General features: G+C 44.9%; 2 protein-coding genes across 3 annotated transcripts in view; one reads left to right on the plus strand and one right to left on the minus strand.

Moving 5' to 3' along the window:
• Positions 1 to 4636, plus strand: part of LOC311140142 (actin nucleation-promoting factor WASL-like) — a 28128-nt gene extending 23492 nt beyond the window's left edge. For both annotated transcript variants that reach the window (XM_084175084.1, XM_084175083.1), the window contains 4 exons: positions 898 to 1051; positions 2138 to 2664; positions 3205 to 3310; positions 3427 to 4636. In XM_084175084.1, the coding sequence (XP_084031210.1) occupies positions 898 to 1051; positions 2138 to 2664; positions 3205 to 3310; positions 3427 to 3488 (849 nt within the window). In that variant the 3' untranslated portion in view covers positions 3489 to 4636. The remainder of the gene's footprint in view (positions 1 to 897; positions 1052 to 2137; positions 2665 to 3204; positions 3311 to 3426) is intronic.
• A 5186-nt stretch (positions 4637 to 9822) lies between these two features.
• On the minus strand, positions 9823 to 13400 carry LOC311139491 (leiomodin-2-like; the record flags this gene model as incomplete). Its single annotated transcript, XM_084174374.1, has 4 exons — positions 9823 to 9876; positions 11348 to 11980; positions 12124 to 12849; positions 13122 to 13400. 4 exons carry the CDS (start codon positions 13398 to 13400, stop codon positions 9823 to 9825), a joined length of 1692 nt encoding a protein of 563 aa, XP_084030500.1.
• Positions 13401 to 14104: the final 704 nt, after the last annotated feature.

A 14104-nucleotide genomic window follows, 5' to 3' on the forward strand; every position in this document is an offset into this window, starting at 1 on the left:
TTCATCAGACATGATTCTCCTCAGAAATATATATCAAATATTATGACATATCTCTCCTCTCTGCCCAGTGCAGAAGTCACTGCCAGCCCAGGGTTACACAAGGAGATTTCACATTATAAACCTGTTTCTGCATAATCCACCCAGTCGTTTCCAAATAAAGGATGATAAGTAATTATTGCGTGGTGTTCTACACGCACATCGAGCAGATCAGACCGGAACCGAAGGATTTGTTGACATTTCTAAAATAAGATTTAAATGATTGAGTTTCTGAGCTTTAATACCTTCAAGGACTTGAGTGGAGAGAGATATGAGCGCGTTTAAGAGAAAGAGATATAGGATGTTTAAACATGGTTCGACAGAAACTGGAAAGAATACCCTGCACATTGTCCTGTTTTGGTTAAGTTTTGTACAGAAGTAATTCATTTCATAAAAGAACACAAACTGAATGACATAGAATTAAACAAACTAACTAAGCTTTTGTTTGTGTGTCTGCCCAGAGAGCTAGAGTAGTGGTTTAAAGTAGATATGATATAAACCTGTGTAATCTAGTTCTGTGGGAATATAATCCCACAGCCTTCAATCCACTCTACCGGTTGGGCAGTGGGCAGTGCCAACCTGGCACCGTTCCCACTCAGCCACCAGGTGGCGATGCAGGGGCTGTTTACAACAGGGGTGCCAACATCAGAACCGTTTCTGAGAACATGAGACCGCCAGTTCTAACTGAGTAATGTTTTATCCCAGTGAGGTTCTAACTCATTGACGTTCAAACTAAGTGAAGTTGTAACCAATTGAAGTTCTAACTAATAGTAGTTCTAACCCAGCGTGGTTCTATTCCTGTTAGTTTCTTTTCCAGTATTTCAGTGTGGTTCTAATCCAGTGTTCTCTTCACTCCTCCAGGTGAACAACCTAGACCCGGAGCTAAAGAACCTATTTGACATGTGTGGCATCTCTGAGGCCCAGCTGAAGGATAAGGAGACCTCCAAGGTCATCTATGACTTCATCGAGAAGAAGGGAGGAGTGGAGGCAGTCAAGTTCGAGCTCCGCAGACAAGGTGTGTGTGTGTGTGTATGGGGGGGGGGGGGGGGGGAGGAGACTAAGGGCTCTTTAAGGTTGTGTGTTTGTCAGAAGAATATCCATAGTAGGTCACAGTGACTTACAAAAACAAGTTGTCTTGTAGCCTATGTAGTGCCCTAAACTGTGTGATAGTGTCCATATAGAATGTTTAGTGCTCTAGAGTCTAATGTTCAGTGTGTGTTCCTCAGGTCCTCCACCTCCAAGGTGGTGTGGTAGGTTGGTTTATCTCTGCATGGGGCTGCTGTGCCATTAGTCTGACTGGGAGCTGTCTGATAGGCTAACTGACCTCTGTAGGACAAGAGAGTAGTTCCATCTCTGTCCCAAAGTCTAACACAGGCTTTCCCAAACTCTGTCCTGGGACCCCCCTGGGTGCACGTTTTAGTTTTTTGCCCTAGCACTACACAGCTGATTCAAATAATCAAAGCTTGATGATGAGGTAGTTATTTGAATCAGCTGTATAGGACCGAGTTTGGGAATCCCTGGTCTAACACAGAGATGCACAACTCAGGGCCTCCAGTTCCTCAGGACTGAGGCCCTTGAAGACCAGGGCCTGTATCCACAAAGTGTCTGAGTGGGAATGCTGATCTAGGCTCCGTTTTGTCTTATAGATATAATGAATCAATTATATGGAAACATCTTAGATCAGCACTCCTACTTGCAGATGCTTTATGACTACGGACCCAGAGCTGTGCAACCCTGGGCCGGATCTAACATGTATGGACCTTCACAGGCCAGACCAGGAGTCAGTTTGCAGTGTGCTGAAGAGACGTTTAACTTTTCTTGACTTTAGAATGACATGTTAGTCAATGCTATACTCTTTCATACTACCACAGAGCTTTTGTCTGTTTGAGTTTCTGGGTTAGTTGAGAAGAATAGCATGAAGTATAGCTGCCCTAGTGGCTACAGTCATTACTGCATGATGTTATACCAGCAACTGAGCTGTATTTATTTTCCTCTGAGGTACTTCTAGAATCTAAAGCATGTTGTGAAGTGTACAGTAGCCACAGTGTATATATACAATAGTAGATTACATGCTAAAATTATTTTCTTCTCTCTGGTCTAGCCCCCCCACCTCCTCCCTCCAGAGGTGGACCCCCACCCCCTCCCCCTCACCAGACCTCCGGCCCCCCTCCCCCGCCCCCACCCATCAGGGGCAGGGGTGCGCCTCCCCCTCCTCCCCCCTCCAGAGCGCCCACCTCAGCCCCACCACCACCTCCCCCATCCAGACCAGGCATGGGCGCTCCACCCCCACCCCCAACCAGAGGCCCTCTGCCCCCTCCTCCCCAGCCTTCCCATGCCTCCCTGGCTCCCCATGCCCCACCTCCTCCCCCGCCTCCTTCCTCCGCCCCAGCAGGTATGGGTTCCGGAGCACCCCCTCCTCCTCCCCCGCCTCCCGGCCCTCCTCCCCCACCCATGCTGCCGGAAGCTGATGGAGGGGGTGGAGGTGCTGGTAAGCCCTCAGCCCTGTTGAGCCAGATCAGGGAGGGGGCTCCGCTGAAGAAGGTGGATCAGAAGGAGAGGCCTGTTTCCACCAGCACCGGCCGAGACGGTCTCCTCGAACAGATACGAAAGGGCAAACAGCTAAAGGCTGTGAGTGGACATTACCTTATACACTACACCCTAACCCCTATGCCCCTGGTCCCTATATCCTAGCTCCAATTTATGATTGTTCCAGCATTGCGATCCGGAGGCTCCGTACTGCGGGTGTGATGCAATTACAGAGCCTCCGGAGGCTTGCAGAGGCCAAATCGAGCTCCGTACCGCATCGCTGTGCGCCTCCCAAATTTTGTAACAATGCAGAGGGCTCCGCATTGCTCCATATAGCTCCGCATTGACATGATTGGTTGACGGTAGGTGGGGGCGCGAGGTCCTCTATAAACCCAAACTCACCTCCTTGACAACTTCCTTCACAACAGCTCTGCTCCGCGAAGCGCAAGAAGTATGAATGCCCTGACTTCTACAGAGGCCGTATCGCAGTAACTGCTGTACGGCCAATGCAGACGTCGGCTTGACCATGCAGCGCCTTTAAGGCTGCCCCTTCACACATCCCCTATCCCCTAGAGATACTAGACGCACATTCCCCTATACTGGAGTGTGTTGACTGGTGTGTAATTCCTGTGTGTGTTCCAGGTGACTGACGAACCAGGGTCAGGTGGACCCGCCACCCCTTCAGCCGGCATCGTAGGAGCTCTGATGGAGGTTATGCAGAAGAGGAGCAAGGCCATCCACTCCTCAGGTACACTCTCTCACACACACACACACACACACACACACACACACACCTCAGATAAGAGGTTGCTGTAATATTCATACCAATGTATTTTCTGTGTGTTTGTGTCTCCCTCTCCCTAGATGATGATGACGATGATGATGAGGAAGAGGACTTTGAGGATGATGATGAGTGGGATGACTAGTGACCATCCCCTCTCCTCCCCCGCCGGATGATTATGACAACAGTACATTGTTCCTAAATTGTCTTTCTAAATCTTATTAAAATGATAATGTAAATGTTTTATCAATTTGCTGTATATTTTTGTTGCCTTTATGCTTTTTTTTTTTGTATTCTTTGCAATACCTCATTTAATCTGTAAAGGTTTGTCATGTTATCTTTCTGTAAAGTTTTTCTTCTCTCTCTTGGATTAACATCCAATTTTACGTCAAGTTTCTCTTGATCTGTAGAGTTGAATGTTTATTTTTTGGGGTCAGTGACTGGAGGGAGAACAAATGAACAAACTGACAGATCCCTTAATGTTATAGTTGTTAAAAATCGAGAACACTATTTTCATACCCTTCTCTTACTTTATTTTTACTTATTCAAAAATCCTAGTTTAACGCTCTTATTTTCTTAAGAAATCAGCTCTTTTGGAATATTTAGCCCCATTCGCTGTCAATTGTAAATCTACTCAGAGTTTGTATTTTTGCACGAATTGAAAGAAGACTGTACGTGAATACAGAGCAGTATCATGGCTGTATCTGCAACGTTATGCTTTAAAGGCTACGGATATCGCTTCAATTATCCAACACTGTCAACCCATACACTACAGTAGTACACACACACACACAGCTGTCTGCTCTGTGTTTCGGTTTGTTTCATCATAGTTACACTACAGTATAAACTACAAACGGTTATCACACAGACATCAATGTTTTTCATTCTCCTTTTCTTTCACGGTAGCAATCAGTCTCCTACAGTTATTTGTTTGAATCAGGTCGGTGGGGATACAAAGCTTGAGGATTCATTAGTTTGTCAACTTAATATGACATATCTGATCTTGCAGCTGACTGTCCCATGATGAACTGTGTCACTAACAAACTGTCATTCAGAACCAGTGAACTACACTAACACTCGTCTACTATTGACACTAACCTGACTCTACACGGGAATACTGCTTTCTCCTTGGGGAAGGGAACCAATGCTGTTTTTTACAGTATCGTCTGTTTTCACGGTTAGTGAAACTCCATTCAGTAACTAGGATATATGGACAACAAACCTTCATAAATTAGGTTGGAAGAATAATGGACTATTAAATTGTACTCTCAAATAAATGTTACTATTTACAGAGATGCTCTCCTGTTTTCTGTGGGATGGATGTAAGTATAATGTTAAATATGACCAGCCTTTGTACAATAGGATATGTACCGTATAATAAGTGTTTGTTTGGGCCTAGGGTTGTTTGAGGGAGAGCAACTTCTGAGTGTTTACTTATTTTGATGTGTTAGCACGTTGTAAGGCCTGCACGTGGATATGACTTCTTCTAAGTGTGTGTGTGCGTGCGCGCTGTGTACGGACTGAGCCCCCTGGCATCCCTTCCATCAGTAGTGAGTGATGACCAGCGCTCTCATCACCAGCAGCTTAGCATGACTGATCAGACAACAGCTGAGCCATATTCACATGGGGTCTTTGAATGGTACATTTAGAATTGATTGAATAGAGCAGACTTGAAACTCTATATGCTACAGAGAAGTGTCTGATCGACACTTCATATTTATATCTGACTGTCCAGTGATGTTCCACGGCATGTCTGAATACTTGAATAACCCCCCTGGTATGTCTGCTCACACAAACTGATCTCAAACTGAAATAAGATTGCCTGCATTGTTGATATTTATATTTAATAGTAGTTGGGGGTGTTATTGCAATCCGCTCCAGGTGATGCCAGTGTAGCTGCCCAAGATGGAGAGGGTGCAGCAGGTTAGAGTGTGTCCTGTGTCCAAGCTCCCTTGTGCACATGGTAAGCCTGTGGGACCAGCATCCACAGTTCCAGGCCCCGAGTACTGTATGGGAATTACACCTGAGCAGTGAGCTGGGCACCCTTGGTGACAATACACTGGGGACAGAGCATGGACAACAAGGTGACTTACTGTAGCACAGGTGGCATGGCAACAACGGAACAACACTGCTTAATGGGAACACATGGACAGATGACAAAAGTCCACACGTGAAACCGCGAGGTCGGACTGAGTCCACATGACATAACTCTTGGACTATTTGTAGTATGTAGAAGAGATTAAGCTGGAATGATTGGTTAGAGGGATGAAAAGAGAGAGATGAAGAGAGTGAATGATTTGTTTTTGTTTTAAATGTATGAAATACAGTTGTTTGCCAGGCAGTGGGATTAGAAAAATAAGTCCAATGACCTTTCAGTAGACACTTCATTAATTGTTATTTTACCAATCTGCCAGCTGGGTTAGGGTTAAGAGGTGCCAATTCTCCCCACATCCTCTTATTGGCTGTGTTTACACAATTTTTATACTATCTTTTTTTCTGACTGTCCACACAGTTTCATATGTGACCCATATCGGATTTGCACATTCACACTGATGTAGCCTCTGAACTAGCACACAGATGCAATGCTCGTTTCCTGTCACTAGCTAGGTTTCCATCCAATTGGCGACAGACTTTCATGCGAATATTCTAAGATCCGCATAAACAAAATATGAGCAGTTTCCACCAAACAGACTTGTTGCGGTTAAAAAGCAGTGTGTGATGACATTGTGCACACAAAATGTACTTTTTCGCATAAATATTTATGTACCAAATAAAAGTCTCTAGCCAACAGCTCTCAGATACAGTGCTGGTAAAAGTTAAAACCGAGAATATTTGTAAAACGGAAGTCAAGCATCGATCATCATGGCACCAGAATAAGACCCTCAATATTTATTGGAAGGGAGCATCAAGATCACTGTACGTACACTTTCTCCACTCTGAACTTTATCATAAATGATTTAATCTGTAGTCTAATAACCTGCATGGTTTTTCAAGTCGTAGTGGGAGGACCACACACCATATCATCACGTGACTCCAACTTTACTTCGATATGATGGTTATTATATCAATATTCTTGCGCATATAGGCGTTTCCACCGCCATTTCTCGCATAAATACTTTTACAGACACAAAAATATCTGCATTTATAAAATTGTACCGAAACTTCCTGTTTCCATCACACCTGTCGTGAGTTTTTTTTTATATAGTATGACTTTATTCTCACAAAACCTGTGGATGGAAACAAGTGTTACTGGGTAGTTTTCGTGGTAACGGCTGGCCATGTAAAAAACACAAAACAAAAACACTTCAGAGCCAAAGTATCTCATCTGAGAGTCCAAACCATAGAGATCCTATTAAATTATTCTAATTCCATGGTCCAGACTGAGGTCGCATATGGAGCATTACAATTTTACCAGGATTGAGATCCACATATACAGTTGAAGTCGGAAGTTTATATACACTTTAGGCAAATACATTTAAACTCAGTTTTTCACAATTCCTGACATTTAATCCTAGTAAAAATTCCCTGTCTTAGGTCAGTTAGGATCACCACTTTATTTTAAGAATGTGAAATGTCAGAATAATAGTAGAGAGAATGATTTATTTCAGCTTTTATTTCTTTCATCACATTCCCAGTGGGTCAGAGGTTTATATACACTCAATTAGTATTTGGTAGCATTGCCTTTAAATTGTTTAACTTGGGTCAAACATTTCGGGTAGCCTTCCACAAGCTTCCCACAATAAATTGGGTGAATTTTGGCCCATTCCTCCTGACAGAGGTGGTGTAACTGAGTAAGGTTTGTTGGCCTCCTTGCTCGCACACGCTTTTTCAGTTCTGCGCACAAATGTTCTATAGGATTGAGGTCAGGGCTTTGTGATGGCCACTCCAATACCTTGACTTTGTTGTCCTTAAGCCATTTTGCCACAACTTTGGAAGTATGCTTGGGGTCATTGTACAAACAATAGTATGCAAGTATAAACACCATGGGACCACGCAGCCGTCATACCGCTCAGGAAGGAGACGCGTTCTGTCTCCAAGAGATGAACGTACTTTGGTGCGGAAAGTGTAAATCAATCCCAGAACAGTAGCAAAGGACCTTGTGAAGATGCTGGAGGAAACAGGTACAAATGTTTCTATATCCACAGTAAAACGAGTCCTATATCGACATAACCTGAAAGGCCACTCAGTAAGGAAGAAGGCACTGCTCCAAAACCGACATAAAAAAGCCAGACTACGGTTTGCAACTGCACATGGGGACAAAGATCGTACTTTTTGGAGAAATGTCCTCAGGTCTGATGAAACTAAAATAGAACTGTTTGGCCATAATGACCATCGTTATGTTTGGAGGAAAAAGGGGGCACTTGCAAGCTGAAGAACACCATCCCAACTGTGAAACACGGGGGTGGCAGCATCATGCTGTGGGGGTGCTTTGCTGCAGGAGGGACTGGTGAGCTTCACAAAATAGATGGCATCATGAGGAAGGAAAATTATATGGTTATATTGAAGCAACATCTCAAGACATCAGTCAGGAAGTTAAAGCTTGGCTCTTCCAAATGGACAATGACCCCAAGCATACTTCCAAAGTTGTGGCAAAATGGCTTAAGGACAACAAAGTCAAGGTATTGGAGTGGCCATCACAAAGCCCTGACCTCAATCCTATAGAACATTTGTGGGCAGAACTGAAAAAGCGTGTGCGAGCAAGGAGGCCTACAAACCTGACTTAGTTACACCAGCTCTGTCAGGAGGAATGGGCCAAAATTCATTCAACTTATTGTGGGAAGCTAGTGGAAGGCTACCCGACAAATCTGACCCAAGTAAACAATTTAAAGGCAATGCTACCAAATACTAATTGAGTGTATGTAAACTTCTGACCTACTGGGAATGTGATGAAATAAATAAAAGCTGAATGAAATCATTCTCTCTACTATTAATCTGACGTTTCACATTCTTAAAATAAACTGGTGATCCTAACTGACCTAAAACAGGAATTTTTACTAGGATTAAATGTCAGGAATTGTGAAAAACTGAATTTAAATGTATTTGGCTAAGGTGTATGTAAACTTCCGACTTCAACTGTACATCTGAACTCTAAAGATCAGGTTCCATGTGGGGGGTTTTCTGTTTACACATTAGGGAAAAGATCAGATACACCTGATGATAATACCTGATGATACCGAAAACTGTGCTGAAATTGCTTATCAAGCTTGTTGTCTAGTGCCAGTGTTGTGTTGTCTAAGTGGTGAATATTGTTTCTCTCCAAGTCAGTTCTTTAGTAGAACTGAGGTACACCGTGTTTTTGCGTAGTTAGATGTCCTTTCCAATTCCATGTGGGAAGCTAGGATGGTTAATCAAGGACAGTTGTTGCTGCTGCCAAAAGCATTTCAGTGTTGTGTTTGCTTTTAACAGCTATGGGGTATATTTAGGACCAGGCCAGAGAACTCTTCGAAGACACACAAATGCACAGGGGAAGTAAAGTGTTCCTCTGCTAAATACACTGAGTATAAAAAACATTATGACACTTTTCATGACATACACTGACCAGGTGAATCCAGGTGAAACTTTGATCCCTTATTGATGTCACCTGTTAAATCCACTTCATTCAGTGTAGATGAAGGGAAGGAGACGGGTTAAAGATGGATTTTTAAGTCTTGAGACAATTGAGACATGGATTGTGTATGTGTGCCATTCAGAGGGTGAATGGGCAAGATAAAATATTTTAAGTGCCTTTGAACGGGGTATGGTAGTAGGTGCCAGGCGCACCGGTTTGTGTCAAGAACTGCAACGCTGCTAGGTATTTCAAGCTCAACAGTTTCCGTGTGTATCACGAATGGTCCACCACCCAATAGACATCCAGCCAACTTGACACAACTGTGGGTAGCATTGGGGTCAACACTGGCCAGCATCAACGCTTTCGACACTTTGTAGAGTCCATGCCCCAACGCGGGGGCACTCTACAAGGAATGCTGTCCGACAGGAAGATGGATATAACTTTTTGGCTTTTGGACAGAACCTTTTTTGACAAAACCTTTCTGGACAGAACCTTTTAGACAGAAACTTTAGAACGTTACAGTTTGTAGAGAACCTTTTGGACAGTCACAGTACCTTTTGGACAGTACCATGGTTTAAGCAGCAATAAAACACCATAACACTTCATTGTGTTGTTACTTTTATCTTCATGTTCAATTCATACAGTATATTCCTCACACACCAAATACAATATTTACAATTATACAAAAAAGGTTACCTCAGTAAACAATTTAGTCAACAATTTTTATGTTTATCATCACAAAAATGTAGACAACATTTTTAGATAAATACATTTTTTAAAAATATTAATTTCAGATTTGTTTTCCTCCAAAAGTAAAGTTGTTATTACAGTGTTAATTTCCAGTATCTTCTCTGAGGAAAGCAGTTCAATCTGAATGTATTGTTTATGTGTCCTCAGTAGTCTCAGGGGGTTGGTTCCCTGTGTCTTCAGATCAGCTAGTCTCTTCATCAGGGACAAAGACAAACTTCCTCTGTGGAACTTCCACCTGCAATTAAAAAACAACAATGATTTCTGTTAAATCAAACAGGAATATTTCTTATGCTAGGTTCCTCGAAAACAAAATATTCCATGAAAGCTAGAGCTATTTCAGAGACAAATACATGTGAGCAGGAAAACAAATATATTCCGTAATCCAGTCCTTCCGGGATTTTGTGATTCTGCGATTGCAAAATTGTTTGCAAAATCAACAATACCCTACAAATTATGCAAGGACAATTTTGATCAATCACCGCACTATTAACAGTCAAATCACCACAATATTACTGCATAAAACTGTCAGATCACCTCACTACAAAAAGAGGGCTCACAATTTAAACCAATCACCACACTTTTACCGCATGAAGTGGTTCAATCAAGCCACATGTCAACAAATGTTTTCCCCCGTCAAAACGCAAAATGTCAGAAATGCAGCAGCAATATCAAACATTTTTGCCCGCAACTCTCACAAAAGTTACTCTGCACTTTGACTAATCAGGGGCATCACCAACATGTAGTTAGTTAGCGACCATCCTCATTTACTCTTTGTTGTGAGGCATTTCCTATTTCCCTTATCATAGCAGCCGTCCAACAGTCCTATTTATAATTCTAGTAAAGTGGCAGGCATTCACAGCCTCTAGACCCTAGCCTTCTGAGGGCAACCAGGATTTTCCACAGTAACAACATAACAAGCAGTTACCACACATTAATGGGCCCACAGAAACATTAGAGACTAGACTACTCTCTCTATCCTTTCTTTTTTTTCTCTCTCTCTCTCTCTCTCTCTCTCTCTCTCTCTCTCTCTGCCTGTGTTAGGGACTTCAACCAAGGCTTGTGTTGCGTTTGGCTGTGTTCAGACATACCACAGCGCTTGACGATGGAAAGGTGTCATATGATCGGCTTCCATCAGAAAATAACATGTCAACCACAGGAGATGACTCAAATAGCGATGTCACCTGTCTAAATCAGACTGACCTCTTAGGTATGTGTTCCCTTTGACTGTAAGAATGCAACCTATGGTCCTCAAAGCAGAACCTTATTCATCTTAGACCGTTTAGACCAGGTTCTTCCTCTCAACCATTTTATTTGAGTTGTCTTTGACATTTTACAAGATGACATAGTGTCTCAGTCTGCTGGCTTTGTCACAGAAAGAGACACTTTTCCAGATGGAAACATGTTCATTAGTTTCCAGTGCTATTAGGCTGGTGGTGAAGCATTGGAGCATACAGTGTCTGTCCAGGAATAGCCAGCCCAGGAAACAGCTGGAATATCCTCCATGTTGGTAAGGGCCAATCGTTTTTCCTAGCCATGTGACCTGACCAGAAAATAACTCTGGGCCCTAATGATGACGTATGAGACTGGGAACTCTCACAGGTGGTGTCTCACCAGCCGACCATCTTTAACCCTTAAACCCTTGTTAACTCTCATTGGCTGTGCATGCATACACACATGCACGCACATGCACACACACACAATCTCACCTTTCTGAGGGAGCGGACACTGGCGTTGCGGATGGAGTTCATGAGCTGGTCGTGTGAAGAGCGCAGTGGAGTGGGTGGCCTGCTGTACTCCTGTTCTCTCTTCTCTGCCACTGGCCGCAGAGCGTTCTTCAGCTCCTTCAAGATACTGTTGGTCTCTCTCAATCCTTTCTTCCCCTTCTTTCCCTTCCCTTTCCCCTGCTTCTTAACAACCTCCTCGTGGAGCCTGATCACCTCCGCTATCTTCCTAGTCGGCTTCTTCTCTGCCGGGGGCTGACAGGGCGGGGGAGGAGGTGGGGGAGGAGGTGGGGGAGGAGGTGGGGGAGGCGGCGGAGGAGCAGGGGGGGTCTGTTTTTTGGGGAGTTTGGGGGATTGCCAAGGTGACACCTGCGGGGAACCGTAGGGCGAAGAACCCGGTGTGGCCTTCAACAGAGCGGTGGTACGGGGGTTAATGGCCCCCTCTGGCCCCGCCTGCTGGTTCTGTCTCTGCTCCTGCAGGCGTTTCTGTCTCTGACGGTCCATGTTACGGGTCAGGATGCCTGTCATGCTCATCCGGGGGCCTGGTAGGTGGAACTGGTAACCCAGCTTGATCAGGGTGTGGTTCTCCCTCAGAACCTTCACCATATCCATCTCCACCTGACAGGGAGGGAGCGAGGGAGAGGGAGAGAGAGAGAGAGAGAGAGAGAGAGAGAGAGAGAGGGAGAGAGATTTTACTATTGAAAATGTGTGTTATGCAGCAGCATCAAGATTGAATATCAAGTCCAGACTGACTGACTGACCTGTCCTCCACACATGTGTCTCTGGTTGTGGAAGCGTAGCTCGGTCAGGGTGCTGTTGCTAGGCAGAGCCTGGACCATGGCCAGAACCCCTTTCCCTGTCACATAGTTGGACTCGATGTTCAGGCTGACAATGGATGTGTTTTCTCGCAGTGTCTTGGCAATGGCCAGCGCCACAGGGTCGTCAGCATGCGTGTTGGCAAGGCTAAAGACACGCACGTGTGTGTTGGAGCGCAGTGCCTCAGCGAACTGGATTAGACTGTCCTGTGAGATGTCCTCGATGTTGTTGAGGTTGACCTCTTTGAGCTCAGAGTCGTTACTAAGGACTCTTTCCAGGGCCTCGTCGACAACTGTTGGGTTGCCGTCGGCGTTGGTGTCAAGCGGAGGTGGGGGCGGGGTTAGTCTCATAGGCTCCACCCTTGGGGGTCTCAGGAGGCTGGGGGAGGAGATGACGACTGACAGTGGTGATGGAGGACAAGAATCCTTTGGGTGTGCTGCTTTAGGCCTCTCCTCTTCTGGCTCCTCTTCATCCTCCTCATCCTCTGTTTCAGCTTCCTCCTCCTCCTCCTCCTCCTCCTCCTCCTCCTCCTCCTCCTCCTCCTCTTCTTCTTCTTCCTCTTGATAATCTTTATTTTCTTTCTTGTTCTCGTCATCCTTCTCCTCCTCTGCTTCGCTGTTGCTTTCTGTCATGCATTCTTCCTCACTCTTTTCAGCATCATCATCGTCTTCCTGTTTAGACATAAGGTGTAAATCTCTCATTAATCTGACTCAGACACATGGTCGTGTTCTGTTATAACTGTATTATGTCTAAAGTTAGACCTAAACGGGATATAAGATTTGCATTATTTTGTGTGAATGTCCTAACTGGTTCTCCATTGTACCAGAAAGTGATCATTATTGAATAATTAATCTTCTTCATTGGTCAAACAGAATTGAAGGTTATCCATATAGATCTGAGAGTAGCAAGCTAGCTGAGTTCAGACTCTCTCCTGATCACTGACCTGTTTGGGGCTGCTGGCTTCCCCTCTCTCATCCTCCAGTATCCTCTTGGTCTCCTTCTCCCAGTACTTCAACAGAGACTCTCTACTGAAGGTGCCAGTGGGTGTCTTCTCCGTCTGGTCCCTTTGTCTCAGGCCGATGGGCACGTTGGCATCAGGGTCTATGTCTGCCAGCTCCATCTCCAGCTCTGCTAGCTCCTCTGGGCTGAGGGAAGCCAGTAGTTCATCCTCATCCACATCCTCATACTTACTCAGCTCCCGACGGTACCCAAAACTGTTCATCGCTGAAGAGGTTGGCCCCTGTGTTGGGCTCCAGGTAGATGGGGCTCTGTGTGCCGTACGAGTCCGATCAGGGTGGGATCTTTCTGGGATAGGTTTCCGGTCAGTGGAGTCTTTCTGGAGGTGTGGGTCCAGTCAAGTTCAGTCTCAGCCTGATCTGTTTGTCCTCTACTGCTTCAGTGAGAACAGTACCAGTGGTGTGTGTGCAAGGGGCCTAGCTGGGGTGTCTGTGTCAGTGGTGTGTGTGTGAGTGTGTCCTGTTCTCCTTTCTTCTAATCTCTCCAGCTGCTGCAGAGGCCTTAAGAGAGGGATCAGTGGAGTGCAACAAAGCGTCGGACCATGATGCACAGTGCTTTTTTGGGAGGCGCTGCTCAGAGAGATAGACTAGAGCCACAAAAAGCATGTGAGCTCAGAGAGCAGAGCGGCCCTGGTCAGGCCTGTCAGCGGATCCCAGCAGCGGCCACATTGTTCATGGCCAAGAAAAGCCCAACCGGACCCAAGAGAGACACACAGAGAGTCATAGAGACACATAACAACAAGCAGAACTAATAGTGACCAACAGATAGAGACACATGTTTACACACACAGAGGGATATCACACACAGAGAAACCCACAGACATAGAAAGACATCCAGACTCAGAGACACACAGAGATGCACACCATTACATAAATGTGTCTCAAATAGTACAGTTTTCCCTAGGTGGCT

This window comes from Coregonus lavaretus (genome assembly GCF_964263955.1).
Source record: "Coregonus lavaretus genome assembly, chromosome: 13".
In the NCBI taxonomy this organism is placed as follows: domain Eukaryota; kingdom Metazoa; phylum Chordata; class Actinopteri; order Salmoniformes; family Salmonidae; genus Coregonus; species Coregonus lavaretus.